General features: G+C 46.5%; 5 protein-coding genes across 5 annotated transcripts; 2 read left to right on the top strand and 3 right to left on the bottom strand.

Moving 5' to 3' along the window:
• Positions 1 to 71: 71 nt before the first annotated feature.
• On the bottom strand, positions 72 to 1,060 carry LAJ45_07619 (uncharacterized protein; the record flags this gene model as incomplete). Its single annotated transcript, XM_046117175.1, has 4 exons — positions 72 to 241; positions 296 to 475; positions 537 to 748; positions 810 to 1,060. 4 exons carry the CDS (start codon positions 1,058 to 1,060, stop codon positions 72 to 74), a joined length of 813 nt encoding a protein of 270 aa, XP_045969820.1.
• A 3,640-nt stretch (positions 1,061 to 4,700) lies between these two features.
• Positions 4,701 to 5,627, top strand: LAJ45_07620 (uncharacterized protein; the record flags this gene model as incomplete). The annotated part of the gene is made up of 3 exons (XM_046117176.1): positions 4,701 to 5,040; positions 5,100 to 5,271; positions 5,330 to 5,627. 3 exons carry the CDS (start codon positions 4,701 to 4,703, stop codon positions 5,625 to 5,627), a joined length of 810 nt encoding a protein of 269 aa, XP_045969821.1.
• Positions 5,628 to 11,506: 5,879 nt separating this feature from the next.
• On the bottom strand, positions 11,507 to 13,497 carry LAJ45_07621 (uncharacterized protein; the record flags this gene model as incomplete). Its single annotated transcript, XM_046117177.1, has 7 exons — positions 11,507 to 11,676; positions 11,730 to 11,854; positions 11,921 to 12,298; positions 12,355 to 12,769; positions 12,827 to 13,053; positions 13,109 to 13,244; positions 13,317 to 13,497. The coding sequence occupies 7 exons, from the start codon at positions 13,495 to 13,497 to the stop codon at positions 11,507 to 11,509; spliced, it is 1,632 nt and encodes a 543-aa protein (XP_045969822.1).
• Positions 13,498 to 17,043: 3,546 nt separating this feature from the next.
• LAJ45_07622 (uncharacterized protein) lies at positions 17,044 to 17,726 on the bottom strand (the record flags this gene model as incomplete). The annotated part of the gene is made up of 6 exons (XM_046117178.1): positions 17,044 to 17,091; positions 17,151 to 17,183; positions 17,229 to 17,339; positions 17,408 to 17,459; positions 17,576 to 17,593; positions 17,677 to 17,726. 6 exons carry the CDS (start codon positions 17,724 to 17,726, stop codon positions 17,044 to 17,046), a joined length of 312 nt encoding a protein of 103 aa, XP_045969823.1.
• Positions 17,727 to 24,581: 6,855 nt separating this feature from the next.
• On the top strand, positions 24,582 to 25,058 carry LAJ45_07623 (uncharacterized protein; the record flags this gene model as incomplete). The annotated part of the gene is made up of 2 exons (XM_046117179.1): positions 24,582 to 24,836; positions 24,918 to 25,058. 2 exons carry the CDS (start codon positions 24,582 to 24,584, stop codon positions 25,056 to 25,058), a joined length of 396 nt encoding a protein of 131 aa, XP_045969824.1.
• Positions 25,059 to 26,375: the final 1,317 nt, after the last annotated feature.

The raw sequence follows: 26,375 nt of genomic DNA on the forward strand, positions 1-26,375 counted from the left end.
AGCATCACCTCCAGTGCGCTCTACAAAAGGATCATTAACAATCACTCGAAATACATACTAATACCCGGGGTTTACTTACTAGCAGGAAGACTTTTTCCCATGCCCTTAAGCTCCGACTTTTGATTCTCGTCCGAGCTGTCGGCTGTCATCTCACTTGGGAAGATGCCGGGTGCGATGGAGTTGACACGAACCTTGCACTCGGCGAATGTGGTTCCCAGCATCCGTGTCAGGTGGATAAATCCTGTATAAATGTCAACACTTGGACGTCGCCATGCCGATGGAAGAGATTAGGTACCGGCTTTAGAAGTGGCATATGCGAACTGTCCCGAGCTGCTTCCTTTAAGAACACCGGAGATGGAGGTGATGTTGATGATGGATGCTGAGTAACCTAATGTGTTTGCAGTTCCTTTTGACAAGAGTGGTAGGAATGCAACCGAGCAGAAGAATTGGGCCGTCAGATTTGTCTCGAAGGTTTCTATATAATAATTGTGTTATTTCAAGATCACCTGGAAGAGAAATCGGGCGGTAGTACTAACCTGCCCATGACTCCGGGGTTGCTTTCCACAGATGCTCGGTGATGGAGTCGGCATTGGAGAAGTCTGGCTCTCCAGTCTTATATGAAGTGGTTTCCTTCTCCTTTGCAACGCCGGCATTGTTAACAAGGAGATGAATACCGTTTGGCTCCTTCTCCTTGATCTCGAGGGCAAGGCGTTTGATATCTTCCTTATCCGTAATATCCGCTGGCGCCCTAAATATTAACCACTATCAGTTTCTTCATATTCATCCTAATTACGCTAGGAACAACATACGCAATAATCTTTCCAGCATGTGGACCACCCTTGCCTGAATACTTCTCTACAACCGTATCCAATGCTTCCTTACGACGCCCGGAAATATAAACTGTCGCTCCGTTGGCTACCAGCGCCTGGGTTATCATCAACCCAATACCCGTTCCACCACCCGTCACGACAGCTTTAAAGCCGCTGACGTCGAAGAGCTTCGATGCGAGGAGCCCGGTATTGGGGTAAGCTGAGGGGTCTAAGGATGTATAAGAAGCCATTGCGTTTTTAAAGATATGGGTATGGATCAAAGTAAAGTTTTTTGGCACAACTGTTGGACGAACTACTGTGAGTTTGAAGATGTGAGGACGCATTCTAATTCCCACGGGGAGCTATATAAATATCAAATCCTTCTCTGTCCACACATGCTCAGTTTATAAATCAATCTCTGCGGATTTCATATCTCGCTGGCTGTGAAACATTTCCGAAGGCCGTCTTAGATGATTTTTGATACCACTACAGGTGACCTCATACCTGTCTAATAACCGTGTAATGGATCATTACCTGCATCCACAACCGACACACAATAGTAGTTAGTAGCGGGGCGGCAGCATGGCTCGATTCCACTTGGGCTTGCTTTACACTTTAATTTGCTGCGAAATACCTACACATCTTGGATGTATGACGTCTATGTTTGCCATGTCTTGGTATATAGCGGGAAAGGATAAACCGTTGCCCCGGAAACAACGCCGGTCGTTGTGGTAACCCTAACCTTAAATGCATAATTGCTTCTATATTCACATGGATTTCAAGAGATTTCGTGGCGCTTCTTGAAACACCGAAAAGACAGCTAAACGGACAAACCTTTGACCGGAACGGACGGGTAAAATAAAGTAGGTACATACAAGCTGGTAGTGTGAAAGCGCGTGGCAGATTTCTTCGCCATCATAACGACCCGAGAAGAAGAATTAACTGGCCACACGCCCCCCTGATCGCTGCTGCCTACAATATATGTACCCCTGATTGCGACTCCGAGAGGGGTAGAAATATAGGCTGCCCTATCCAATAAGGCCGCGCGCGTGGAAATCAAGCTTTTTTGGAAGGGTTTCGGATGTAGGCTCATCATGAAACCGTTTCGACACTTATTTATCATAATTGCATTTCCTCTTGCAGCAGTCGAGGTCTCGTGACAGAGAGAGAGTGCTGGCCACATAAGGCTTTGTCAGCAAAGAGGGTCTAACTTTAGGTACAGGGCCTGCTGAGTGCTCTCGAGTAGGTACCAGGCTCTGGGGGCTATATATAGAGCCACTACAGCCACGATGCTCTAGTCTATATCACTGTGGATATATCCTAAGCTAAGCCTGTTGCAGACGCATCTATGTATGTGGGAAGCTTAAGTCACGACGTGCAGAAAAGAAAAAAAGGCTGTCAGACGGGATGGAGAGCACAGTGAGCTATGGCCGATTTTGTGATGAACGCTCTCCCGACTGTGGTCTGTGGTCGAACAATTTAAGCTATTCTTTACGTACAAGGCTCTGGCATTAAGTGAGTGAACTAAATGGGGTGTTGACTGGTGTGGATCCGTTCACTCACTTAATCCCAGAGCCTTGTACGTGGCTGTATGCACGTGGCTTACTCCACAGACTAAGTCAAGTGTCTTATCCGTCCGATACGAACGACTTGCAGCGAGTGAGTTTTCTTTTGTGATGTCGAATCGGCTTGGGCACGGCAATTGAGCCTGTAAAATTTCTAGATAAGCGCGACAAATATTTAGTTTAAGCCTAAATCTACGACATCAACTTTTAAGATCGGGTGATAAATTGTGATTGATTGCCGGCTGGGCGGCGCCAGAGAATGGGCCTAACTAAGAAGCGCGCGTTACAGTGAATTCCCCGAGCCCATGGTTCCAGGGTTACACATAGAAATGGAGATATGTCTTCCTTTCGTAAGAGAAGGAGATGTCAATGAGAAATAAAAAAAATGAACTGCCTGGAGGCGATTCGAACTTGATAGCAACACCCCGTTTCGATCGGGGGACCTCCGGGTTATGAGCCCGGCGCGCTTCCGCTGCGCCATGTTGCTGTTAGAACAACTTTGGAAATTGCTATTTGAGCAAACATTGATAGTGCGTGCATGACTCATTAGCATATCCCGGAATTTTAGCTTCGATGGTAATTTCTTTTTAGCGTGGCCGAAAAGACGTGGTCTTGAGACATCAAGTTTCTCTCCCACGAGTATCTGTGATGTCTCTTTCTCTGAAGATGTAGGTTCGCTCGCCTGGACATCCATTTACAAATCTTAGATTCCTGATCGTCCTGGTTTTCTGCGGCACGAGTCTAAACTGGACTTGAGGCTAAGTCAAATTGGTAATTGCTAGGAATAATGCATTCCGCGTTCGGTTCTAGTCAGAACGGCTCATGCACAGTAAGATCTAGTTCAAAAGGAGACTTTGTCTCGCCTAAGGATCCTATGTACTGTCAATCGATATGAAAACAAATTATTCACCCGTCACAATTCCTGGCACCCATAAGAAAAGCGGTCATAAAGATGCTGACCGCGCAAATATACACATGTAGGGCGGTGACATGCTTGCTACACATTAGTACTACGCACATCCGTTTTCGGTATTACCCTGCTTGACCCTTCTAACCGTATTTTGCACATTTATTTCTGTGATGGCTTCCTCCTTGGCAAGCATGTGAGCTAGCCCAATAAAAACAACCGAGTGATCTTCTGTGATCCGCGGTCCTGGCAATTTGACAAACGGAGCCGAGCGTTTCAGCTACGCAGATTATTACCAAAGGTTAGGGTTGAGGATAAACGGGCCTCGACCAGTAGCATCGACAGAAACTTGTTTCTTTGAGCCGCCTGCCTGTAACAGTCCCCCATATGTGAAACCCGCATTGTATCTTGTTCCTGAATTTTTCACTCTCAAATTGCCAAGTTGGGGTGGGTGGGCGTGGCACACCGCCCCCCTCCCCAGCTGCGTCGCCTACCCCATTTAATCCACTCTATGATCTGTATGTAAAGGCACAAACAAGCAAGACCCTTACAAACCCACGCGCCTTACCGAAAACCAATAAAATATCGGGTAACTTTATTTATATACCCTGAGCGCTTTTCCTTCAGCCCTGAGAGGGGTAGATCGTGGGTGGCTTGGCAGAGAGAAATTTATCCTGCAGCCCCAAAGTGGAAAGCTAGACAGCGCCACGATCGAAACTAAGCACTAGCCACCAACGTTACTGTTTTTCGACAGTTCTTAGAATATACTCCAAAAGAGGGAGTAAGAGACATCACAGTGAGAAAATAGGAAGGGAAAACGGCTGTGTAGGCGAAGTGAGAAAAGAAAAGAAATTAGACGGGTATTGACTGACAACAACAACTTCCTTTAGGTATCATCATCATGCGTTTAATCTTTTTTTTCCTTTCTCAGGGGTACATACGTTTTGTGCCAGCTGGTCGCGAGAAGCACTCTCGTCCAATCGATCCCTCCCGCAGCTAACTCACAACAGTTTATTCTAGCTGACAGAGCCACCGCCGCCAACCACCACAACCCACAGCGTCGAGTGGGGTGTCAATTCAATTAGGTAGCTAGTGAGTAAGGATCCATGTTTAGAGGAAAGAAGTGTGTAGGTGTATGCCTGTCACATAGAATAGTGCCTTTGTGGGTGCAGTTTCGGCCTAGTAGGCAGGGGACTTGAGGGGCGGGGGGTTGGCAACCGCATTCAAGCTGTAGATGCTGTGGCTATATAACAAGTACATAGCAGATGCTTCGCAAGGGTCCTCCTTCTCACACAGTTACAAAAAACTACATAAACTACAACTTCCCTCCAACATCTGCACCGACACTCAACCCATCAACCAGTCAAAACACAGTATCTACTACAGCTTCCCAACACATACTCGCACACAACAGCAGCAATGTATTTCTCCAGCTCTAATGTCTTGTTCGCTTCCCTAGTATCTTTGGTCGCCGTCAACAGCGTCACGGCGACGATCTTCTCAACCAACACCAAGATCGGCGCCCTGACCGAAGCGCAGGTGCTCGCAATCGCTCCTAACTCTGCGGATTGCACCAAAGCTTCATTCCCTGATGAATGCACAGACGCCACTGTTGCAACGGAGCAACTTAACAATGCCTTCAAGGCATACAAAGTTTGGTCGCTGGGTCCAAAGGCGGCGCTAGCATCGCTCATCGCGTTTGAGTCTGGCGACTTTGTCTACAATATCAATCATTTCCCTGGAAGGCCTGGACAAGGAAGTTTGTATACCTTTTTTCCCCGGCAAGCGTAGGATTTTTTTTGCTAACAAACTGAATAGCCAAGGCGATGTTGATGTTCAAATGGGTCTACAAATTCGCTCTCTGGTGTGGGCTTGATGAGGAGATGAGCACTATCATTGGAAAGCCTGCTGCAGAGGTCACCGAAGCCGAGACCGCTACCTTCAGCAATGACACCATGAACTCCATCCGTGCACTTGTTCTTCCCGTAAAGTATGTCTCTAGCCCCCATTCTGCTTTAGGATATCCATGCTAATATGTCTTTTTCCAGCCTCACATTCAAAGCTGCACCATGGTATTTGGTCAAGCAATGCAAACGCGAGCATTATGAAGGACTCATTACCGATGGTTACGAGGGTTTCAAGAACTACATCGAGTTGTGCATCGATGCAGGCGATATCACCGAGGACAGGACCGCAAAGTGGTGCACAGCGGTCTCGGCCTTGAAGCCATCTGACATGGACATGCCAACCCAGTGCACCGCAACATCTAGCACCACCGCCGTCGTTGCGCCTACCACCACAGCTGCTGCTTCTTCTGCTGGTGTCGCATCTCCCTCAGGGTATTAAGTGGGGGGGGGTGTGATGAATGTGGTGGACTTGCATGATACATTGACTGTATTTCTATAACTGGTTACTTACTACGTAGCCGATAACTTTTATTACGCATTATCCCTTTGTTATTCTCTTTTTTTGGGGGTCATTTCCTTTGTCATTGTATGTACTTTTAGAACTTACATTTCTGGGGCATCTGTACAAAAAATTATTTCATTAAATTTCTACGTTGCAATCTCTGTGAAATGAATCATATTATTCTATTCTATTACTTTTGGTCCTTTTGCACTTGTGAACCAACCAATGATTCTTGAGCGTCCCCAAAACATAGAGAAACCAACAAACCCCAAACCTAACCCTGGTGACCAGACTATCTCTCTCTCGGGAACGGCATCACGGATTCACGGTGCACCGACCAAACACGCCAAGACTACGGTCAAGAACGGCAGGGGTGGTTACGGATATATTGACCGGGCCAGGCCATAGGCTTCATTGAACAGTGATTCGCACGGTATCACATGTCCCGCTTGTTGGTACAGATCATGACCGAATCTGCGCGTTTAAGATTAAGCTTCGTATTATTCCCTGAATACTCCCCTTCTTTAAGAATGGGGGGGGATTCACGTTGCGGCGGAACTGGCAGCTGAGATGGGATGGATAGTACATGTAGGTACGTACCTTAGGGCTTACTTGAGCACTAAGCTTACAAAGGCCTCAACTATGGGCATATATTGGGGTTACGTGCCGTATTGGAATTTGGAGGCCACTGTCAATACATAGTTCTAATCGATAAGGGGTATAGCAGAGCTTCTTCCGGGTGGCGATTACCGAAAGGTATGGAGATACACTCACTCATGGGGTGAAGGCGGATCCTGTCTGACGGCGGTCAGGGATTTGAGGCCAATAACAGAGTTAGGGTATGGACGCCAAGGGCAAATTACTGCAAACAGAACCATCAGACAGGACCCGCCGTCAGTAGGTGAGCGACTGTATATAACTTGAGGTTGGTGTAGTAGTGCTTGTTCTGGTGATTGGGCCTCGTTCCTGGTCCTGACTAGTCGACGATACCAAATCTGGAAATGGCATTTAGATGGCAACAGCCTCTGATTCGCGCCTATTCACCAACTCCACCAAAATGAGCCACTCCCTGCAGCGTGTATTTCCTGGTTCTCCTTGCCTGTCTGCCCCGAGGATGCTCTACTTGAGCTCTACCATGGTCTAGCTCGTTGGATAGCCGCTCTGGAGTTTCATCTGATAGGCCCTGTCTCCCAACACTGAGTTGCAACTGGAAGGGGATCCTAGATTACGACGACAAGCCCACGCCTATCAGATCCACCGCCTCGTCCCTGTCAAAATTACAGGAACGCCCAAATTAACGAGCTAGAGAAACCGTGACCATGGGAAACCCGCGATTCGAGACAGGGATGACGTTTCTAGCGTGAAGCTTAGTTCCAGGGACGAAGTGTTGAGCCGCACCAAAAATCTCTTTCATATTATGAATTTACTGAGTGGGCCAAATAGCAAAAAATAATGTTGTTCTAACAGCAACATGGCGCAGCGGAAGCGCGCCGGGCTCATAACCCGGAGGTCCCCCGATCGAAACGGGGTGTTGCTATCAAGTTCAAATCTCACTGAATCCACTGTTTTTAACTGGATCTTTTTTTTTTGACTCGTCTCAATAAAACAGTTTCTTCATTTCTATGGATAATAAAGAGACTATCCAATCCTGCAAGAAAAGAATCATGAATCCATACTATCACTGGCCCCAGCAAAAAATAGCATCCGACATGCAATGGTGCTGGATAGACCTACGGCCTTAGCGAGTTCGGTGTGGAAAGTGCAATAACGGTAGATGAGCACTGGGACTCTCAAGAAGATTCGTCTACATGCTCTATTTCTCATTAATCCCTCGTGCATGGGGGTTTCAGTATTTGGAATGACTTCTCAAAATGGCGCCAAGACACCGAGATCTCGTGTCACCACCAGCTGTAGGTACAGATACACAGCCACTCCCGTTATAAGTTTATGACCGGGATATTCTTATGAAGAAAGTAAGTATCATCATACGCCTAGCTGCAAGCTATCATACAAGCTCAACTTGCATTCAATTGCGGGGAAGGTGTGTCTCTCCCACATCGCTAAAGTACCTAAAATTAGGATCAATATTGTATCAGTGCGCTATTGGACCGGCCGATTGGCTGGGGGAATCTAGTGGTGCTAGTATTTTGGTTAATATTATGATGGGGTAGAGCAGCTCCACGGCGGTTTCTTGAAGAAGAAAGAGGCGACTCTATGTAGGACTCATATCTTTATATGGGTGGTTTCGGTGGTTCTAAGTCGTCTGCACGGCACCAACTCAAGGAGCTACTTGTACTCATGGATTCAGCGGAAGTAGCATATCTGTATCACTACTTGGTGTGGTCCGGTAGAAAAACCACAGCAGGTTCGAAGGACGGCATTGGGGTACTTCGGCCCTGTTTACCTTTGGATTTATCCGCATTCTATGTAACACCGTAATGTTTACCGTGAAGTGCTTTTAGAGAGGTATTAACGGGAGATTGGAATACAAAATATTGTCCCTACTATGCTGAATAAGCTTGTAAGTGCAAGATTATATATTTATGGATTGTGAGGGAGATGGGTTTGCGCGGCCTCTATATATACAACAGTTTGACGTGACGGTGAAAGGGACAGACAAACGGTCGAAGAGACTGGCCTGGGTTATAGCTTTCTCTAGAAACATTGTGTAATTGACCTGGGACCTGACTGGGCTTTCTCGTACGAGGCCCGAGTCTAGTCTTTTCGGAGCGTTATCTGGAGTGAGAATGTCAATAGAATATATGTTATAGTTGCCTTTGATAGAGTTATTAAATCGGTAATGAAGGTTTTCTTTAGAAGCTGACAAAGTATTGAATTGAATGATATGATGTTGGGAGAAAAGGAAGAACAGAATCATCTGATAAGAGAGCCACTGAGAGAGCACGTGCCGTCTGGACAACATGGAAGTTTCATCCGACGCCAACAAAAAAAATACAAGTGCCAAAGAGTGATGTCTAGACGCTAATGTAATAAAAGGAAAGAGATTTAAGACTAAGTTATCGCGCCGAATCTCTTATCGCTTCGTCTCGTCTCGTTCCATGCTATAGTTAAAATTAGAATGGTCAGCGTCATCTCCTATCACTCGGGGCTCACCAAAGTGGCCTGAAAATATCCACATTGTGAGAAACTAGTTTCGTCAATTCTCTGGACAAGATATCCGGATCAGGTCTCGAAATTTCCAGTTCTGTTTGCAAGATTACTCGGAAGCTAGAAATCAACAATTTCTTGTAAATTAATGAATTAAACAAAACAAAACAAAACCAAAAAACAATTTCTTGTAGCCTCCGTTATCGAGTGATGGTTTGTGAATGGACTCTTAATTGTAACTTTCAGGCGGTTCTAGAAAGTTCGTTTGTGCGCCAAGTGTCCTTTTCGCGGTTGTGACAGATTGTCCACACAGGAATGTGAAATACGTAATTAAACTACACGTGCCAACTAATACATATATGGCGAGGGTATTCAGGAACATGAGCGTAAGTACACCATCCTCGAACACTATTCCAGGCCATCTTCGATCTCCAGACAGTACTTGTGGGTTTCGGATAGAAACGGGGGGAGGGTGAGGGAGAAGGTTGAAGAGATCCATAAGTGTGTCCTTCATTTTGCAGTGGATGTTGTTTTGCTATGTACCATCAAGTTACAAGGCCGAACCTCCGTGGTGGGTAGAAGGTGACATCAATAGCCTAGAAACAGCTCATATCTCTCACTCTGTTCGCTCTCCTGTCCGGCCCCATGAAGTAGCTTATTTTTTGTCTATCTGTGGTACTCAATTCTTGCATGGCCGCATTCGTTGCCTATTTGAATACTTCTGAATGGTCCAACTAGCATCCGAACGAACTGCAACCGATAGAATCACACTGCAAAAAATAAGGAACTATAGTTAAATGCCCCCTCGCAGTATAATAATCGATAAAGTCTGTTAGGTGAGGCGGATGAGAAACCGAGTGAGTATCTATGATTCCATATATGTGAAAACCTTTTCTTCGATTCTAAGAAGGGTGTAACGTACATTCACAGAAAGCTACGCACGGACGAGAGTTATACGGCGCTCGGAAGTGATTGAATCGGCACCGTCGATCAGCGAATCCAAAATTTTCTATAGTCGCTAACCAGCCGGTGGTGGTAACATTGAATGATCTTGGTACCTGACCGCCCAAACCTGTTTTAAGAACACTGAAGAGTCTTGGCAACTCCGACTCTTAAGACTGATGAAATTCGGCACTGGAGTTTTGCTGCACAAAAGCACTCTAAAACAGATGACACGTGCACCCCTCGATGCGCAATGATGGGTGCTGCAACAGCATACCTATATGAGAGGGAAGCAAGAGAACTGAGCGGCGTTATATCAGACGTGAGCGGGAGACCAAAGTGGCTATTCGGGTTCATTTCTCTAACCTGGCCAGCTGGATAATCACGCGAAGACCGATTCTCCCCTTTCGACTGAGTACTGGCAGGGCATATTGGGTGGAAAGAGGAGAAGAGATGTATCATCATCGATATACACCACCCCGCCCATCCTAAAGTTGGCGTGCGGGGCTATGATAATCTACATAGCAAGTTACATCAGCCGATGAGTCCCATGCATGATCAGACTGGCCAGAGATGGGATCCGAAGAAACCAAACCCCGAACAAAGGGTTAGGGTTGGGATAATTTTACAGTGATACTCGGGGAGAGAGAAAAACTGGCGGTTTAATTTCGAACTCGATGGGGCAGGTAAGCGGGCATGGAATTAATTTGGCAAACGAAATCGGATCTTTCGTTAAATGAAAGAAATTACAATGCTTAAAGGGCGAGTGATGGCATGTGAGTATTCCTTGGCTCTTGGCGCACTCGGGGATTTGCTCTATTGGTTCTTCGAGCAACCTGAGTGGGGATTGGTGGAAACAAAAGGGTTGACTTATTACGATTACTCTAGAGTGCCGGAGTCAAGTATTTATGGCTTTCTGCGTGCATAGATATTGGGATATATATTGTCCCAGACGGGACGTAGGATATGCGGTGTCGGGTACTAAAAATAAACAGAATGTCAGCTCGCTATGGCCCGCATCTCACTGGCCGTGGTGGCTTTCCCAACGTCAGAACAGGAGAACAGAATGAGAGAGGGAGAGAGGAAGGGCTATATAGTAAGCAACAATTCCCTCTGAAGATCTTGCCCGATATCAGAATTTAGCGGAACATCGACGGTCGAGATATTCCAGGATTAGGGTTATTTCGGTTCACTGGATCTCACTCGCGCATCTCAGGCAGGCAGTGTCTCTAGGAGGTTCTTGGGTGTTATCGGGCGCACTGCGAGTCATATCTTTTCTCGCTCGATAGGTCCGAGCAGATGCGGTGCGGAAAGATGGGAAATGCAAATTCACTAGACCGTCGTCGCACTTCTCATCACCGAATGTCACACGTGTACAAGTTACAGATATCACCAGCTAGTTCTTCTTCGATCAGTGTGTAACTAGGTTTTATTTGTGCTCTCACTAACAAGCATCCATCTATCTAACATAAGGGAAACCTCCATCTACAACCATCATCATCATCATCATTATCAGCATCACGACCAGCTGATGACCTTCTCTCCCCTCGCTCATGCATGTCGTACGGCTGAAAACTCCCCCCAACAAGAAGAAACCGCTAACTCCAGAGAGAAAGACTCAAGTAAAGATAACAAAAGAAAAAAAAAAGGAAAACACGGTCGTTTTGGTCTAAGTTATTCTATATATACACCCTTACAACTCCGACACCAGAACCAAAGGAAAAGGGAAAGGAAAAGGAAGAGAGAGAAAAAAAAGGGGAGTGATATTAAGCTGGCGAAACCTCTGCTGACTGGATGTAGGTCTCGGAGTTGAAGGCGGAGGACTTTGGCTGGGTCACTGTGCCGGAGGAGGTGGCGTATCTGCTTCTGGCACGGATTCGGGGACCGAATTTGTAGAAGAGGAGTGGGATTGGTGCGAAGGCAACAAGGAGACAGGCTAAGGATTTTGTTAGCAGGAAGAAGATATCGAATGATGGGATGAGGGCTCACCTAGTATAGTACCGGCCCATTCGGCACCAAGGTTGCCATACATCTTTGGCATAAACAGCGGGAAGCCGAATGCAAATAGACACCTGAGGAGAGTGGCAGAAGCCATACAAGAGGCCGACATATCGCTGAAACCCACAGTTAGTCTCCTAATTCCAAGACAATATCCAAGCAGAAGATAAAGAGAAACTCACAAATATGCCTCTCCCAGATAGCCGAGAACACACACAAACATGGTGACCATGCTCCATCCAAATGGCACTCCCGAAGCAACTGGCCACATCCAGTGCACATCCTTGAATCCAGTCCACGCAAACCAAAAAGCACTGATAGGTGCCACAACACTCGCTACAATTGCCAGCGGGAGTCTTCCCTCAGGGTATGCACCCATAATTCCCATGGCCTCACGTGCGTGGCGTTTCTTGAGATAGAAGTGCTTGTTGCCAAGTGCGGCCGTGGGCAGCGAGAGGAGAACGCCGAGCCCGATGCCGAGGAAGGTGAGACCTGAAGGACCCTGCTTCCATCCGTAGCGGCCTGTGAAGACGTATGGGTAGGCACCAAAGTACAAGAACCTATGATCCGTCAGTATGAGGCCATAGTAAAGAAAAGAGGGAAGAAGAAGACTTACAAGATACCATAGATCAAACTCAGGTACATGCTCATCAGAAGTACAATCGGATCCTTGATCAGCAACATGATCGGCCTGCCCATACTTCCACAAACTTCCTTCCATCCAGCCACGGCTTTGACAGCATGCTTCTTCTCGATACCAGCGTCCATGCCAGGCTCCATGCTGATGTCCTTGAAGTTGACCTTCCTTGACTCACGCTCCAAGATCACAGGGTAGAAAGTTTCCGGCAGCCAGAAAAGAGTAAGTCCAAGTGTCCCCGCTAAGATCATCATGAACCAGATGATCCAGCGCCATGATTCGAAGACACCACCGGGAGCGTACTGCGCTAGGTAACCACCGGTAACGGGGCCAGCGACAGGACCAAGGAAGGCAGAAAGAATGAAGAACCCGAGAGGGATTCCGACTTCCTCAGCTATAAGATGATGAATTAATACTTGACTTTTAGGCGAAAGAAGGGTCGAGAACTTACTGGTATAAATATCAGTAAAGGACCCAGCAGCAACCGTCAATGCAGGTGACGCCAGGAACCCGCAGATGAAGCGGACAATGACGTGAGCCGTGAAGCTATCTGTGAGCGCAATGGGGATGTGGAGGATAAAGAAGAGGAACCAGGTTGGCCGGTAGATCCTGTTGCGGCCGTAAACCTCACTCAGAGGGGCAAAGACGATGGTTCCGCAGGCGATACCGAGAAGATATCTATCACTTTTCATTAGTATCCATCAAGGAAAGGAAGGAAGAGGACGATACTTACAAACTAAGCGAGAGAATGGCAACAATCCTGGTGGTCTTGAAGTAGACTTCCATGTTTGGGATAGCAGGGGAAACTACTGAGGCACTCATTGTGACAATGAAAGTCATGACGGACATGATGGCCGAAATCTTTGTCTCTTTTCAAGTAATTTCCATCAGCGTAAATTCAGATGAGAGAAATAGTCATGAACCAAGAGATGATAGCTTACTCTTGCCATTTGGCCAGTTCCTCGGCGAGAGTACTGGGTCTACTGCGTTCTCCTCTTGGAGCGCCGGTAGCGTCAATTGTGGCCCTTCATTGAGTGTGGTGTCATTGCTGAACAGCGAGTTTTGGGAACTGGCAATGGGTGTTGCGTTGGGGACGTTGAGTGTTGGTGATGATGAAGACATCTTGTCAGGTAAAGTCTCTATCCGTGTCGTTTGGGTGACTGGCTAGTTGGGTGACTGACTGATTAAAGAAGAAAAAAGAGCGTGGAGAGATGCAGTTTATATCTAGTACGCTCTACGTCTCTACGTATAATGGAAAATGCCTGGCTGTGTGGTTATCCTTGGCACGACACCCGCGGGTTATAATAATGGCTACAATCAATATAGTATGTGCCTTTTGACCTTCCCTGGTCGATATGAGGGAGGCGGAGACGCATAAGACATGGCATAGTAGAGCAGGTATGTGGACCATACCATCCGTGACCACCCATCATCATTACCCACGTCCGTTGAACACCCAAATCGGGGACGAATATTAGACGTACCGCAGTAGCAGCAGACCCCGGCCGTTTCTACTAGCAGTACTCTACTGTAAGTGCCTCTGGCATGGATACTTTTCTACCAATTCAGCCACAACAACCAAACCAAGCCGAAGGACTAGTGCCAGATACAGGAATGCAAGATCGATCCACGAATCTCGTTGACTTCATCTCACGTTCCATCCCGCTATGATCTGGCTACGGATAAAAACACTCAGTATTATATTAGTACGTAACGAGACTCCCAATTCTCGAATCTCTTCTTCCACACGGGTGCCAAGGCGACCTTAAAAGATAGCCTTGACGCATGTTGCCCTATCGCCGCATGTATCTGAACATTGCCAGTGGATTGAGCAAATATCCAGTACTGACCCATCAAAGAACCAGAGCATTGGGACGATGTGCCCGCATCAGACGATGCGGCTGAGGATTAGAGAAGGAGGCACGGGGGTGAGCGCTCTATCCAAGTTGGTTAGGCAGGTTTGGATGTGGTGGACCAAACGCCAATAGTTACGACGAAGAGCTGGGGAAAAAAAAAAATTAAATCATTGTTTTGCTGTCTCTATTACAACATAGGCTGTGGTCTGGATATTGTGGTGGCTTGATTACCCCGAGAAGCCCGACTCTCGCCAGGCCACATACTACACAACTACTCTACATTTTTGTTTTTTGTCTTTACGATAGAGGACAGGAGCCACATCAGAAATTTTTATCAAAGATTGACCCATTGGTAGCGATATGCTCCCGCACGGGGTCTTTGGATTCTGGAAGAGCGCCAGATGTCCGCTAGTTAATCTGACCACTCTACCGCTTTGGGATTGCGGTGGTGGATTTGTGCTTCTAGGTTTCGCTGCGAAGGATTAATTAATCTGGTTTGAGAGAGAGAGAGGGAAACTCAGTTAAAGTGGCACCGAAATGATCTACTCTAACGATGCCTGTGGCCGTAGGGTACAGTGTACAGTGCCAATACTGCAGCGAACGGGTACTTGTCCTGCGGCGGCGGCGCGGGAAGACGGATATGGCACATATAGAGTAGGTACGGATAAACAGGGGGGGGGTTTTCGAGTCAAGATCAAGTGCTTGATGACGGCGCTCTTGAAAGTGTTGATTATCAGCAGTGCTAAAAATACGCACTTTGAGTATTCTAGTTGATGGGTTGTGTTGGGTTGGTTAGATTGATTCATTCAGGATGAGGCTCAACAACCGTCGTGCAGCGCCCACCCACGCCTCTCCCGCTCGTCTAAGATACTAGGATAAGCAGCGAGTTTCATGCGACTGAGCGAACCTTATCCACAGGTACCGACAGTAGACATGGCTTGGGCGGCAAGACAGACAAGACAGACAGGTCGCGGGGGGTTACACTTTCTCGTTGCGTAGAGCAGCTTCGGCAGGGTTCGGGAGTGCCTGTCGTTGTAGTCTTTCTGTCCGTCGTGCCTGCTGACTGCGCGGGGGGCAGACAGGTAGGCAGTAGGGCTTATCGGACATCTATCGAGAATTGGTAGTGGTTATTTATGGCATATCGGCATATCGATAGAATAGCTATAGCATTGCCATTACGAGTTTACAAGTCTGCTAGCCTGCCTCTGATCATGCTGTGTATTGTTAATTAAACGAAACATGCAAAACTCCCCCAGACTGCAAGCAGAGCAGGGAAAAAATGGTGGAGAAAATAGCGACCGCATAACGGTGTGTAGTATTGCATCTTATCTGTGTATAAGCGGGCGACCAAGGCCTGGATACCCCACACGTGGGGATCAATCTTGTCTATAATCCATTGAGTTATAGATCATATTTTTTATAGTTATCGTATCTTTGGAACAGTGCTCTCTACCCGAAACAGCGTTGACGTCCTCGTACGTCCTCACCGGCGAATCGGTAGCATAGCCCTGTAGCTAAGTGCTACTTTTTGACTTGAGTGACCAAAAGCCAGCGTGTGCCCCGTGCATTGCTACGGGCGCCGAAGTGCACTTTGGTCGGGCAGGTGCCGTGACAGTGACAGTGACAGCGACAGTGACAGGTTCATACTCTAGCGACGGGGGGAAGTCAACAATTGCAACAGTGCTAGTTCTCACGATACCTACTCTCGCTGCAATGCTTGAGAGGTGCATGTTGCTAAATTTAAATACAGCACATCTTCAGATTACAGATGCGGCGGGAGGGCAGGATAATGTAATCATTACTTGCTTGACCTCTTTACCCCCTGGTGTTACTGTAATCTGTCTGTCTGGATATGCCTTCCTACCCCTGATCATGACACCACACTCACACTCAGCCTTGTGGTACTGTCCACCGTTTCAAACTATTATCCGATACACACACACACACACTCCCCCCATCCGCCAGATTAGGATAAATGGGCCTCTGCACACATTACACACACACATACAGATTCCTGTCGTCACCAGACAGCCAGACAATTGGCTGTCGCGAGCAGAGAGGAAAACACTAGCAGAATTCCACAGCTAGAGAGAAGTATGGACAAGTCACCCGCAATCACGACAGATCACACCACGGCCCGCGCCAACTATACTAGTAACATTCCATTCCATTGATTAAATCCCATTCCATTCCATTCTTTTGCCCCGTTCGAGTAGTCTTCTCCATATAGAACTCGAACTCGAGATGCATAGATACGAGGATGGGTTGTAACCCTAACCCCATACCTACCTTAAACACCGCCCCCAAGCGACTAAAATTGGCAGACGGGCACCGGATGAGTAAACCGTGGTGTGTGACGGATGCATGTGTTTAGCCGAAATGGACATGGGGGAAGGGAGGCGGGCACACGTGGGTGCGTGGAATAACCTTAATTTGTGGGTGTGTGTCCGGTGAAGAGGAGAGAAGGAAGGAAGGAAGGAAGGAAGGAAGGAAGGAGGGAAGGGGGAGAGCTGAGGGTGGAAGTGATGGGTGATGGGTAATGGCTGGTGGATAGGTGAGAGTGGTGTGAGGTAAGACAGAGGCGTGAGACAGACGGACGGACGGATTAATATTACTCCTAGCTGCTGGGGACGGGGAGGGCAAGTGCTGGCGGGAGAGTGAGAATATGAGGGCTGGTTGGCTGATATAGTTGTCCGTGGGGGTGCAGTGCAGTGCAGGTAGAGAGTAAAGTGCCGGGTACCTACAGCTCTTGATCGTGGTCGGGGAGTTGAGAGAGAGAGAGATTGTGCTGTGGTGGATGTGGAAGGAGATACTAGTGAGATGGAGCAGATTCGCGCATGCCGCTGCACACGCGCGTGTACTGTTAATTAGTGAGATTGGACAGGTGTCTGCTGCAAATGAGTATATGGGAACAAGTACCAGCAGTCTGTTCTCAACTACAGGAACGGCCTCCTATCCGAGCAACGGCAACCCCAAGTGCGATTACACTACCTAGACGTTCCACAAAAGTGCTTCTAGAAGCAGCGCATTTCGCGCTTGGTCGAACGTGTATATATGATCATGATCCTGGTGGCCTGGAGATGCATTGGATGAGTGCTCCTTTGGATCCTTCGGTCCGATTGATTCGATTTTCAGCTACATATATAATGCGGTGTAGAGGGGCTATGAGGATATACGTTCAAGCCCTTGGGTTCTCTACCCGCGTTAAATGCATGGTATACTAACTCTCTGTCAAAAAGAGAAGAAACCAATATATGGGACTGGTGAGACCCAGCGGTACAGCAAGACGCTCGCGGGACCAAAACCCAAAACCTACTGGTATAACCGCGCGCGCCCGAGTTTACCCGCTTGAGTACTTATTCCTACATAATCTTAATTTCCACCCGCCGCCGGTGAGAGTAAAGTTCTGGTCCTGGGATCTGGGATTATAGAGTTTTGTACCTACGTTCTGCTCGAGCGCGCGCCAGGAAGGGATATTATAGTGTTAGGATGCATTAATGGATTAGTAGTGATCATGAGCTGATTGGAGTTTCGACACGCACGGGAAGTCTGATCGGGGAGAGATAGGGAGAGATAGGGAGAGTAAGGGATCGAGAGAGAGAAGAGATTAAGGGAGGTACATATAATTATAATGCTGACATAACGTTTAGTATGTTGCACGGACGGTGGATAAGTAATGGGGTGCCGCGCGGGTGCGTAGATCTCATTTTGAAATTAATTGAGCTTGGTGAGGGCGGGGGTGGTGGTACTGGCGGGGAATTGGAGAGCGAATTGGATTTAGAGGTTGTACTAGCTCTCTATGGGGAGGGGTTGGGGAGATATATGTGTCTGTGGGTATTAATCTGTCCTTGGGACCGGTTCTCGGGGGATATAATCCTTTGATGGGTTCGACCTTCTGCCTTTTGGGTGTCTTTTCCCGCCTATTGTCTATTAATTGGAGGTGTTTTCGCATTATTATACGAATGCAAGAGGTGTATGTTTACTTTGGATTTCATTTGTTGTGTCACAGTTGTCAGGCTTTGTGATAATTAGCTATAGTTTTTTATTAGACTATCCCGATTCATTTTCATTGCAACTGACGAATGCAGATCCTGCCTAGGGGGTGAATTATTTAGAAGGTAAGGAGTGTACGTTCCCCAGGTTATATATACCAATCGTTATGTTAGTGAGAAGGTCCCGTTGACAGCTGAGTTTAGGGTCCTTTTATTACTACTATCAACTTGCATACACTTGTCAATGGCTGTTTTTTGTAGTCTCATTTCGTCCCCCAAGTGGTGTATCTGTCAACGTTAGGGATTTGTGTGTGAATAGCTTGGCGCACAGCTACTCACTCGTGCCTATTTCCCAGCCGCCAACCACACAAAAGAGTATCATGTCGGTCCTACGTTAATGCAAAGCTCCGTTCCTGGGCAGGTTCAGGCTTTGGATCATGCGAAACATACGATTCGAATGGGAACATGCAGGGCGTGAAACTACGTACACGCCCCTCATGAACAATGCCCTTGAATTCGGCCGTGGCAGTGAGCGCGGGGTTTATTAATCATTCTGAATTTAATTTTACTGTTTATTTCCATGCAGGTAAATACGTAGTACTCATACTCACGAATCCTATGCATCTCCCAGGTTAATTGCATTGTCTTATTCCTCTGAGTAGGGACAATATTGTATTAATCTGACCGGTTTGACGGCACTTGGGATCCCCATCCCACACAAGTATCATTTCCCCGCCAGTGAGTCTCGGTGTTGGGCTTGAATTCCCCCGACGCCTGTTTGGCTTCGCCTCCAGCTTTCTTCCCTTGAGATTCCCACGATAGACAAGCCCATGCCCAGCGTCCACCTGATCGCCAAACGGTCGCAAACACTCTATGTGCTACACCCCACAGTGCACTCGCTTAGTTCCTTGCTCCCGCCGTCATGTCATATATCATCTCTGTAGAGTACATCACCACCACCATCAGCATCAGGAACAGGAGCAAAAACGCCCCTGGGTAGGAGTACATTGCGTACTACCGGCCGAAGGGGCGGGGCGTCGTTCCGCCCGTCAAAAGTATTCTCCGGGAAAAGTGCCGGTTGGGATGATATGGTTGTGAGAGTGAGGCTTGTAATATAGCGATTAGGCGAGACATGAGATATCACTCGCTACCCAAAAATTGGGTTGAGACCGAAGTTTAATGTTTTTGTTAGAACGACTGCTAGTTGGTACATTGGAGAAGTGGTCTTTGGTATTTATAGCCCTCCGTATGAGTATTTGGTGCTCATGACTGTCACTGAGGAATTCTTCGGTGAAGAAGAAACCCTAACCCTAACAACCCTAACCCATATCTCGAGATTGGTGCGGTTTTTTTTTTGTTTAATTCATGAGATTGGTGCCGTATATATCCCGCGTTTGAAAAAACGAGGGATAAAGAAGAAGAGTGGAGTGGAATAGAGCAACGTTTGCAGGTGAACTCTCCTGTTGTGAAGAGTATAGGTGTAGGGTGAGTAACTCCTTGGAGGTGAGTCATCGAGAAGTGTCTCAATGATCATGACTCGACATTGCAATGGGAGAGAGGGAGGTACTTTGGCTATGGCCACAATTGAGCAGGACTCCTATTGCTTCTTGGGAGAGGGCTACGAGGAGCCCTATGAGGACTATTTGTTGTTTGGATACGTTATAACTTACACTGGTTTTTGGGTTTGGGGGAGACTTGTGATATTGTCTCCAGCCCTGTCTCGAGTCAGCACAATCTCTACAGAACGAAACTCGGCCTATCGTCACATCCAACGCCGTTGTATCAAGGCTATAGTCAGCTCCCTTAGATCTGATGACTGCAACCTCTATATCTGACCTGGACTCACTAAGCGCTAAGCCCAATCAAGAGCTGAACATAAGAGTTTCGGTCACGAACAACAGATAAAGAGTCTGAGTAATGATTTGAATTTCAGTGATCACCAGAGTTGGTTGATATAAGCCCTGATGGTCTAGTGGTATGATTCCTGCTTTGGGTTCTCTTGAATGCAGGAGGTCTCCGGTTCAATCCCGGATTAGGGCCTGTCAATTATCTTTTTGCTCATCAGATGATTGAATGTGTGTAGTTGGGGGTGCATGCATGACTGGCGTAGGTTCACCTCGCTCGGCTGTGTACATAATACACCTTGGTGCTGCAAACACATCGGGATGGGTATTGACTTATTTTATTTCCTCGATGCTATTGGTTTTGGTTTTTTAACGCTAGACTAGGGGGTAGAGACTCTAGGCGGGGAAAAGAGGCCCGTGGTTGGCGGTGGAAGTTGGTTGTCAAGGGAACGGGAAAGGACTCGAGTGATGGGTTGTGACACCAATTCCGCTTCCTAGCAACACGACTACGGAATTCTCAAGCACGGGTAACAGTCTCGCTTCACTGCTGGTTAGAAGGAGGTGTCTGAAGGTTTAGCGAACCCATGAAGGTATGGAGTATGGTATGATATGTAACGATTTATGGGGGTGGTAGTATGGACTGTAGGGAAAGAGTATGGATATCGTTGAAGTGGATAGTTTAGGGGCCTAGGAGGAGAATAGTTAGAGTTGGTTAGGGTTGGAACTCGGAGCGTATATATATGTAGTCAGTTTGGATCTCGCTAAGAGATGTGGAAATGGATCTTTGCGTTTACCCTCTACTGCATCGCACAGCTTGCTGCTTTCTTAACGATACACCCCTGGATCCGTAGAGTGGGCACTTAAGGAGCAATCGGGGGTGAGGGGAAATAATGGTTTGGTGAGAAATAGGTAGGGAATTAAAATAGAGCGATAGGATCAATTTAGCTAAGAAACTACCCTCGGCATTGTCTTTTATTTGGAGCGTTTTTGTCTAAAAGCTATCTGAGGATTGGTGAAGATTAGTTGTATATCGTGTCTCATCCCAACTTTACACCCGCTAATAGGGTAAACTTTACCAAACAAAGTTTATCATGGAAACGACCAACTTAAAGTAGCCTTTTTTGTCAAATAATGCATTTCGAAACCTTATTGAGTCAACAGTGATGTACGAGGTTTGCTATATATAAACAGTGTTCAGCTGTTGAGGGGATGATTGTTTGTGATTTAGATATAGCATGTTTTAGTTAAGCTTTGAAATATTTCTCACGTTAAGTATTGGCATGGAATGAATCATTGTAAACAAATACGAGTGGTTTCTGGCCTTTGGCCAGTAGTATGTATATCAATTAGTCTAATATACAGCCAAGCCGCCTTACGGCTTATTTTCTATATTTCCCTGTAACTAGGGGCTCTCAGGCCGCTGCGCGGCCCTCAACCCCTTCTGGCAGGCAATGTTTCAACATGTGCCTTTTTGATATCACCATCAGTGAATATGTCAGAAAATCTCTCCAGTTGAAGAAAACCTATTAACAACCCAACACGACCCAACAACACCCTGTGTTCATATTCAACACAACATGTTTCAAGCGAAATATAATCTGACTGAATGAGCCAATGAGAAGCTTTTAAAAGCACATGTATATGCAAGTTATATAATTATACACTTATTAGATGTTTATCTGGTGTTGATGACGAAATGAATCTCAATAAATTTTTAGTTCCAAATTCTACTTTTAAAAACACATTCTCTTCGACGTTGATCGACAATCAATTCGCCGCCGTGTAAATAAATCTTTAGAGTATTTTTCCACGAACTAACCAGCTTGTGTATGTTAATGAATCAATTGGTACATTAACATGGCTATATATTAGAACCAGTAGGGAACACCATGGCCCCTAACACGGTGTAAATATGGTGATCTCGACGAAATCAGCTTATACACTCTAAGCAATTATGGAATTGAATCGAAAGATCGCATCTTATATTCACGTTAAACATTGTGTGAAACGAATCATCGGAAATGTGTTTAAATCGACCGTCTTTGACGGGAAAATGAATCTTGTATGGGGGGGTGGTTCGGGGTGGATCTTAAGTTCCATATTGCAAAAATGGTGAGCGTGACGGATCAAGTTAATAGGTCTTGATAGACTGACCCGTGATATGCCAATTCGTTACGAGCCACCGTGGGGAGGTTTGATGGGAGAAGCAATAGACTCATATGCCACTAATTGATAGAACAAGGATAATCGTATTATTTATGGGCTACATTGTCGTGCATTTTTTGAGGATGAGTCGAAGAGGGCGTTTAACTAAAAAGTCAGCGAGGATTTGATCACTTAATCTATACCAACGCAGCGTGTGTATGGCAAACTTGAATTTAGTCGAAGGAGTGCACATCGTGGACCACTTTGTTCACCACCGATGACCGCCCGGCCGGATGTAACGTCAATATGATGCGATTGACTGAATTGGTTAAGATTGTTTTGTTTGGCGTACTAAAGGGCATGTATTGCATGTAAGGGACCATAGGGCATCGGCATTTACATACTAGTCCATACATTGTAGTCGTACAAGACGTGTGGTCTGCCTCCCATGATGTCGTTACAAACCATGCAGGGTATGTATGTCTTACAATTAAGCTAACTGGGACTCACAGCTAGCTAGTAGTATAAAAAGTTAAAGCAGCGAGGGCACTTTAAGGTATTATATCCTGACCCTAGTGCAGTTAGTTTAATGGGTCAATATATCAGATGAGCTCAAGGCCGGAAATGAGTATCTTTTCGTTTCCGTCTTAGATACCGTATGTGTTAAGTTTAGAAGGTCAATACCTCATCAGTCAAGATAAGGACTATACGGGTGTGCCCACCGTGTCCTGTGCTATCCTTGGGACGTCGTTGGGCTGTTAGGAGTAGAAATGTGGCCTCACTAACACATTATCCAACATGGAAGAGGCTCTCAACAATTGTAACCGGATGCTGTGCTTCGCTATAGCTTGTTAGCCACCACGAGCGAAAATCCTCGACATCACCAATTGCAACTTGAGGGATGAACGGGTTCAATTCCATGCCAAATAGCGCTAACGAACAATTTACGTTCAAAAATCTCCCTGAAGGTTTTGTGTCACAGGTAGGATTAAATATCCATGCCTATCAATCATGACTCCCCAGAGGCTAGCGGACCTACCAGGTCACAAGGGTTCCGGAGAAATTAGCACCATGTGTACTTTGATCGTAAAAGGGAGCGTGTTATACAGGTTAGCAGAGTTCAAGATGACATATAAATAACCTGAATCCTAGATCTCAACGGGAAGAATTAACAACATATATATTCTCGGCTGTTATTTAAATGTTTTCTTTATAAGCGAGCAGTGGATCTGAGCCATGGTACCCACTTTATTAGATTGATGTCCAGGGATGTGTTGTACATTTACCCTGGTAGGGTTCTGCAAGCTAGCTACTTTTGTTGATATTTTTGACTCACACACCCTGATCCGGGTTTGATAGACATAAAGTATATAGGGGATCACCACAATAAAGTATCTCCAGCAGATAGGGTACTAGCAAGGTGTGTACTAAGCATTTGCATCCTGCAGGGCCGGCATCGGGTACTACTTAGCTATATTATTGATGACTGACTGCAGTACTAATATGGACAGATTTGATTAATTAATGTTCTACTGTGCCCCAGCTTGGCCACCAATCAATCGGTCAAGAATTCTGGTTCCTGTTTTATTATCCGAACCTCGGTACCTTATTGGATTTTGTAGCCCTCTTCCATGGATATATATGCCAAACTGGGGGACATTAAAGCTTCGATGTGGGGTTGTAACTACATGGCGAGATCGCGAAGCTTGTTAATAGTATATCAAGATCCCCAGAGTCCAATTGGAACTCTATTTCTTCCAGAAATAGAGGCAGAACTCAATGCTATATTATGAGTTGATATACTCACGGGTACTCATGCAACCGTTCCCAGTTCTTCTGGGAAAATACGTTCGTAAACTGCCGTCATAATAATTCTGCCCCTGAGGCTCTTCGCCGCGTTCCTGCACACTGGCCTGTGCACGGGTACGCTCATGATCAGGCGTACCTACATTGTCCTATATTGGAACACTAAGCACTCTGCAGGACTTACTTGCTTACAATATCCTGGACCGCACAGCAGCGGTTGACTCACCCGTTATTGCCAGCATCCGCTTTAGGAAAGTGCACGGTAGCAACAACATGGGTAATGATCGAAATTACTCTAACGGGGACTTATCTCGATGGTGATGCTAGCTAGGGGTTGAGTTTAACCAGACGATAGACAGACGGTACGGGAATATTGTCAAATCTCAGGAGACGAGAGGAGAGCGTGAAAGGAAATCGAGAAGAGTACAGTTTTCACATAAATACCGCCCCAATATCCTCCAATTGACCAATCCTCACCTCGCCTGACATCCTCATCCTCATACTCAACTTCAACTATATCTTCACCTAATTAATCCTAATAACCACCTCTCCAAAACCTCACAATGAAGTTCACTCTCTTCGCCACCACCCTCCTCACCGCGACTCTCGCCTCCGCATCTCTCGACAAGAGATATGTCGTCGCCGCCCCAGGCCCAACCCAGGGTGCTGCCGTCGAGAGCTGCAACCGCTGGGACTACATCGCCTCGGGTATGACCTGCTACGACATCTTCACCAAGTACGGCATCACTCTCGCCCAGCTCACCTCCTACAACCCCTTCTTGACCGCCGACTGTACAAACATGTGGGCCAACTACTGGGTAAGATATTTCCACCTCCTCCGTGCTAGCAACAATTGAAGTCCTGCAGTGGCTAACTCTATATATGTTCCCTATATGTAGATTTGCTCTGGTGTCGCGGCGACTTCGGCTGGACCTACTTCGGCCGCAACATCGGCCGCAACATCGGCCGCTCCAGTCACTAGTGTAGCGACTGGTTGTGTGGCGTCCACCGCGACGGTCACGGTCACAGTGAAATCTTAGTGTTAGAACGCTACCGCGAGGTCGATCTAATTGGATCGGTGGGGGGGGGGGGGGGGGTTTCTGGATGCAGAGACTGGAGGAAAGATAGTTCAATGGGGAGTGTTCATCAGGAGGTGTGATTGATGGCGTGGTATCGAGGCCGAGAAATATGTAATTAGGATGAGGATTAATTATTGTCTAAATTATAAACCTTCCTTACTTACAAGTACCTGAACCGATGCGTTCTTTGATCATTGAGTCCTGTGTCCGAATTTGAGCATTTTATACACCAATCTGGGAACTTGTATTGAGTCGGGGAAGACCTAAGAAAGAAACTCATGTAGCTGGGTATTGGTGATTTGTATTAGGAATCGCTTACATGTTCCCACCCGTAGGTGAATAAAGTGTGCTCGCGTTTGTAAAGGATAGTGATAAAAATGAGTGGAATAATAATGCAAATCACCTGCTCTGTTATTCCAGAGTTCTAGACGGCGATGATTTATAGCTGAAAATCCGGAATTGCTAACCTAACCTCATTGTAAGGCGTACGGATTGAAGGGATCGTTATCCGTTATGCCTGCGAGGGCAAACAAAAGGTGGGATAGTGTATCTAAGCCCACGAGAAGCGACTAGGGAAAGTTAATCGCGCGCCGAGTTAAGACAAAAAGTACTTGAAGTTTATGATGATAACTTCCCCGGACAGGGTTGAACTGTCAACCTCTCGATTGCACAACATGCCAGGGAAGATCCTTGGATATCTAACAGTCGAACGCGCTAGCCAATTGCGCCACGGAGAATGTAGTATTAAAAGTTAGTAATTAAGCTCAAGTATACAAGTTGGGGTTCGTCGTCGTTCAGAGGGGGGCCCCTCATTCAGTTTTGCATGAACTTATGAGGAAATCTGGTACGAGGTCAGTAGTGGGTAATTGGTGAAATCGGGCGCGAAGTGTCCTGTGCAAAAGAAAACATCATAAAGTCTGCTGGAATACGAGCAGGAAATAAATACTGTTTTCCTCCCTAGATATAACCTGACACTAAACCTAACTAACCTTGGGCTTCCGCATCTAACCCTCATGGGTTGGATAATACACCCTCCTCTGCGCAGGGCCTAGGCTTTGCAACCCCCATAAAAGGTAGTATGGACATACAAGTCAACCTGAGATTGTTTTGTTTTACACTAGAAGCATATATGTGTTGAGAGGGCCTCAGTTTTGATATTCGGAGGTGAGGCGCAGTGTAGCGGGGGTCTTCTCTGATAGTGTTATGTAGGTATTAGGTATTTTAAGATATGGGATGAACAGATCTAGAGTGATGAGAGTCAGAGGAATGAAAGCAGTG

Source organism: Morchella importuna (assembly GCF_003444635.1).
Source record: "Morchella importuna strain M04M26 chromosome Unknown Morimp01GS024, whole genome shotgun sequence".
Lineage (NCBI taxonomy): Eukaryota > Fungi > Ascomycota > Pezizomycetes > Pezizales > Morchellaceae > Morchella > Morchella importuna.